Here is a 5,099-nt window from a genome sequence, read left to right on the forward strand (position 1 = left end):
GGTGGAGGGGGGTTGGGGTTAGAAAGGTATTTCTACACCAGAGCTAAAGATATGACTACAGCACAAGTAGATGTACCCACGTTAGGTTGGGCACAATAACAGTGACACTGCAGAGAGATATAGATAAGCCCGTACTGAAGTCCAAGTGTATGGCAATGGGTCCAGGCCAGTTTATACAGTGAATGCTGAAGCTTTTGCTGCTTTCTACACTGCTGGCTTGGACATCTTTAAATGTATTGTAGCCTTATCCCTTTGAAGTAAGTATTTACCTTGCAGGACTTCCTGTTGTACTAGGAGTTTTCATTATGCACAAATTTTACCATTACCAGCTGCCTCTTATATGCCCACATTCTTTATATTAACAGTTTTATGGTGTAAGGGTAACGTAGAAAGGTTTTTTTCAGTAGGTATTTTTAAACTTAGGATTTGGATATTTCTAGTGTGAGAAGTGAATATCTCAATTAAATAGCTGCTCTATCCATGACTGGACAGGCATTTGTAGAAATTTTTATTGTATGATCATTTTTTTCCTTTGTTTTAGGAGATGTCGATGACTATAGTGCTGAAGTGGAAGAAATTCTTCCTCAGCATCTACAGCCAGTAGCAAGTTCTAGTCTTGGAACTTCACCGAGCTCTTCACCGCGTTCCAGTCCTTGCCAATCACCTACATTTGCTGATGGACCACCACCCACCCTTCCCATAAGACCAAGCCGAGCACCAACAAGAACTCCTGGACCACCTATATCCTCACAAAGTAGGTATCTGTAGAAGATGGTAATAGTACCAAGCTCTCATAGACCTTTTCATTTTAAATCAAGAACCACTTTAAAAAGGATTTCAGTATTGTCCTTACTTTACTTTACATGAAGGAAAACTGAAGCCCAAATATGACAGTTGGTCTAAATAGTGATGAGAATGAGTATAGGAAACTGTAGTGATATATAAAAATCACTGTCACTTTTTTTTTCAGTTGCCCTGCTGTTGGGAACATGATCTCTGTATGTTTTTTATCAGCCTGCATTATGAATTTTCCTTAATATTCCTTTCTCCCAGAATGAGGCCTGGGTTGAAAAGGAAATTATTTTCAGTATGGTTTATGAACCTATTCAAGAAACCTAGAGGAATGCTGAATGGTCAGATCTTTTGGTAAACGTAATTTTTACTCGAGTATGAATTTGCTTTGTTTTACCACTTCATGTTCATCTCTTTTTTTTTTTTTTTCTTCCCCCCCCCCCACACACACACACAACTGGGTGCTGCTGGTATGTGAGCAAGTGTGTGCATATCCTCCACTGCGATACCAAAAGCTTTTTAATAGGAAAATCTTTTGATTTTTATAGTGTCATTAAATAGGCTGATTCTCTCTCTCTCAGGTTCACCAGTTGATTTTCAAGCAAGTATACAGCAGAAAGAACCTACTCAGAGCTTGGAACCTAAACGCCCTCCTCCTCCTCGGCCAGTTGCTCCACCAGCACGGCCTGCCCCACCACAGAGACCACCCCCGCCATCAGGTAATGCAGTGAAGTGTATTCTGTACCATGTGGAATATTGCACAGCCTAATTTACTGTGTGATTAAAAACTGAAATGCCATATCTTGCATAAATAGTTATGGTGTTTTTGGCTCAAACGAAATAAACCAGAAGTTCCATTAGGTCGATGTAACTAATTAAAAATAACATGAATTCATTGACTTTTTTGCCTAGATTTTTTTAACTTTGTATTATGACTACTTTTTATGATTGCTTTTTATCAGTTTGGGTGACTTTAATGAGTTAAAGAATTTTACTGGTGTTTATAATTAAAGTTTTCATTAATTACATCATTGCAATTGTTTCCAAAAGTTTAGTGTTTAATCCTTTGAGGCATACTCATTTAATTAAACTCTTAATTAAATGTCTTTACTTCAGAGTAAATACAGATTGCATATGCAAGTAGCAGGGAGAGACTGGATATTTAGAAACCATATGGACAATTTAAATAAGCAACTTGATTTTTTTTTTTTAATGTTCTCATTCTTCCTTTTATTGACCTTTTTTATTCATGCTGCATTCATTTGATATATACTGTAAGGGGGTAGGAGCCCTGCGCCTACTAGAAAAGAATTTGGAGGTAATCATTTAATTTTCAAATCTGACTAAAAGCAAAACTTCTGTGTCCTCTCTCTTGAGACTGTTTAATCTGGTGCTGCCTGAAGATCGATTTTCCTAGCTACATTGTGATGTACATTCATTTGTTTAAAAAATAAGCAAAGAACAACCTCCTCTCCATTCTTCATATATAGATTTCATTCCAAGCGTCTTAAACTCTCTCCTTTTCTTGAATTACAGTAGACTTTGTGATCTCCAAGTTGTTGACACCAGATGCTATTTTCTGATTAAGTAAATGAACATGAAAATCTCTCTCCAGAAGTTATTGAAAAGTTATAGTCATGGAAATCAACATTGACCCAGATCTTCATTATATTCTTGGAGAATATGAACAGACATCCTTTTATTTTTAAAATAAAAGCTTTTTAATTGTTCACTGTGAAAAGACTTGCTGTTTCCTTCAAAAGAAATATTATTTAAAAAAGGCTGATTAATATATAATTATGCAAGTAGTTAGTATAATTTCACACGCTTAACTAGTGTCACAGTTGACACGCGTCCTCAGGATGATCACCAAATCTCTGGGCCACAAGTGCTTTCAAGTGTCCTCCACTATGGTTCATCTGATCTCCCCCTGGTCTGGGTAGTGTATAACCAGGATTTTTATCTCTGGGTCTCCAGGGCATGCTTCCAGGTATACACCTCTTGCCTGAGCCCTTACTTAGCATATAAGACTTTCATTATATCTTCCTTAGTTCTTGCAACTAGGAGCTCTGAGTCCTGGACTGCTTGTACTCTTTCTCAGAGCATTAGAGAATATCCTGCTTATGGTAGTGTAAGAGTTTTGCTGTAGTTGTGATGGTCCAGAAATTGTGAGAAGCAAGGATTTCTTATGGGGATATCTCTTATTGAACTAACTAAATAATTGGAACAGAGTTAAACAAGCTTTTGAATGCAAGAGATTCTTAATCAGGTCTTCCTACCCTGGCTATAGCATTCTAGCTTTCTGCTTAATGACTTTGAGGACAACATGAAAGAAAAGAAGTTGCTTTTAGTAATGGGATTCATTAACAATAGTCATGTGCGTCTTCAAAGATACCATAAACTTACAGATTTTAGCAAAATAATTCAAGTCTTGCAAACTGGTAGTTCTAAGGATTTGCTAACACTCTGGGCTAGACAAGGGTCCCTTCTGCTTTATCTTTCTCTGGGCTGGTCTTTTTAGAGGGAAAGCAAAAAATCTCCTTTACTCTCTCTGGCTTGCTCTTTTTCTCTCTTTCTCCATGTGTCCCAGGTTCCATCTGGGTTCCTGTACAGAAAGTTAATACTTTGGTCCCAGGAGATAGACTTGGTGGTTGAGACCAATCAGTGCCTCCCCACAGCAGCACGTAACCCCATGGGGGGGCATGGAAGGCATGTGCCCCCCCATGGAGCAGAGGCAGGCTGTCTGCTGCGGGCTCAGGGCTCTCGCCCTGCTGCCTTTACCCCAGGAGTTCAGCTGTGCAACGCCAGTGTGCTTCCTGCTCCTGGGTGGGCAAGGAACATGCTGTGTGGCCAGCACACCGTCTCCTGCCTGCCCAGCAGGCAGCAATGGTCTCATGCAGCTGAGCTCCCAGGCAAAGGCAGCAGGGCGCAGAGCCCCAGCCTGCAGCAGGCAATCCAACCCATACCTCCCTCAGGGGTGCACACTGCTGCAGGGAGCTGCATGGCACCCCCCCCCTCCACCCGCCCCCACCAGTGCCTCTGGACAACCCACCCTGGCCCCAGGGCCCCAGTCACTCCAGCCCCTGTTCCTGTCCTACTCCTTCCCCACTCACCAGGGGGGTCTCCATCTCCCCCCACCCCTTCTCTCCCTCTGCCCCTTCCCTGCCACTTATAGGTGGGTGCTGCCTGTATCTACTCCTTTCTTCCAAGCCCCAGCCCCCAGAACTGCTTATGCCCCTGAATCCTGACCCACAGTACCCCACGCTAGGGTGTGCAGGGACCCTCCCTCCACTGGCTCCAAACCCCACACTCACTTACAGCACCCCCCCAATACACTTCAAAAATAGCATCTCATGATTTACATGCCAATCTCTTGATTGATTGATTGATTTTTAAGAGTTTGTCTCATGATTTTTGACACGGTGGGATCGCTCTAGAAATATTCAGTTCGATGCTCTTTGTGTGTAGTATCTACTTATGCCACTGCCAGAGAGAGGATACTGGACTAGATGAATCATTGGTCTGATCCAGTGTGATCCTTCTTATGTTTGAGACCTTCCAAAAATTTACAAAATGGTATAAAATTATATGCATTTTCCCCCTCCCCTTCCCCCTCCCCTTTTCCCTTCTGCCTCTCTAATTTATTCTGGGGTCTTAGACATAGCTAGTTGTAAAAGTTAAATGCATTCGAATGGAGAAGAAAAAATTATGTTGCAGTTTTGTTTTTTGTTTTGTTTTTTTCAATGGTAGTCTGAAAGTGTTCAGGGATTTGGAGTATTACAATAAAGTTCTAGGAGGACAGACTTTTGGGCAGGTGAAAGTGCTTTTGGTATTGCATGCATTTCCCCTGCTTATGTGCAGATGTATCTTTTTAAGGTAGAATATTGCAGATATGATCGTTTATAGTTTAGGTTGAAGTATTTTGGTGTTAGCTGTTTTCTAACACATAATTATTTTAACTATTAATCATATTTACCCAGCACAACTCATTGATAGATTCATTATCATATTTTTCCGCATAAATTATTCAGAGGCTAGGGCTCCTCAAAAAATGAGTAGTGTAAAGAAGAGGGATCTGAATTTATTTTTATGTAGTTTAGTAAATGCAAGTGTAAAGTACAGCCAAAGCTGTGTTATCCGGCAGTTTACCATCCAGAATGCTCCACTAACTGGCATCTGTCAATACAAATCTTCCTTCTGAGGGATGCGGCAAAAGTGAAACCAGAAATCCCACTTTCAGTTTCACCTCTGTGAGCCAAGTCCTACTTTTTCCTTGTGGACCACGGCCCGGGGCAAAGCAGCCTGTG

The 5,099-nt window shown here is 41.0% G+C and overlaps 1 protein-coding gene across 1 annotated transcript in view; it reads left to right on the forward strand.

Moving 5' to 3' along the window:
- Window positions 1-5,099, forward strand: part of SYNJ1 (synaptojanin 1) — a 105,321-nt gene that overhangs the window by 75,811 nt on the left and 24,411 nt on the right. Inside the window, exons 23-24 of the mRNA XM_025214404.1 lie at window positions 542-754; window positions 1,374-1,511. Coding sequence (XP_025070189.1) covers window positions 542-754; window positions 1,374-1,511 — 351 coding nt within the window. The remainder of the gene's footprint in view (window positions 1-541; window positions 755-1,373; window positions 1,512-5,099) is intronic.

The sequence above is a fragment of the Alligator sinensis genome, unplaced genomic scaffold, assembly GCF_000455745.1.
Source record: "Alligator sinensis unplaced genomic scaffold, ASM45574v1 scaffold996_1, whole genome shotgun sequence".
NCBI classification, from domain to species: Eukaryota; Metazoa; Chordata; order Crocodylia; family Alligatoridae; genus Alligator; species Alligator sinensis.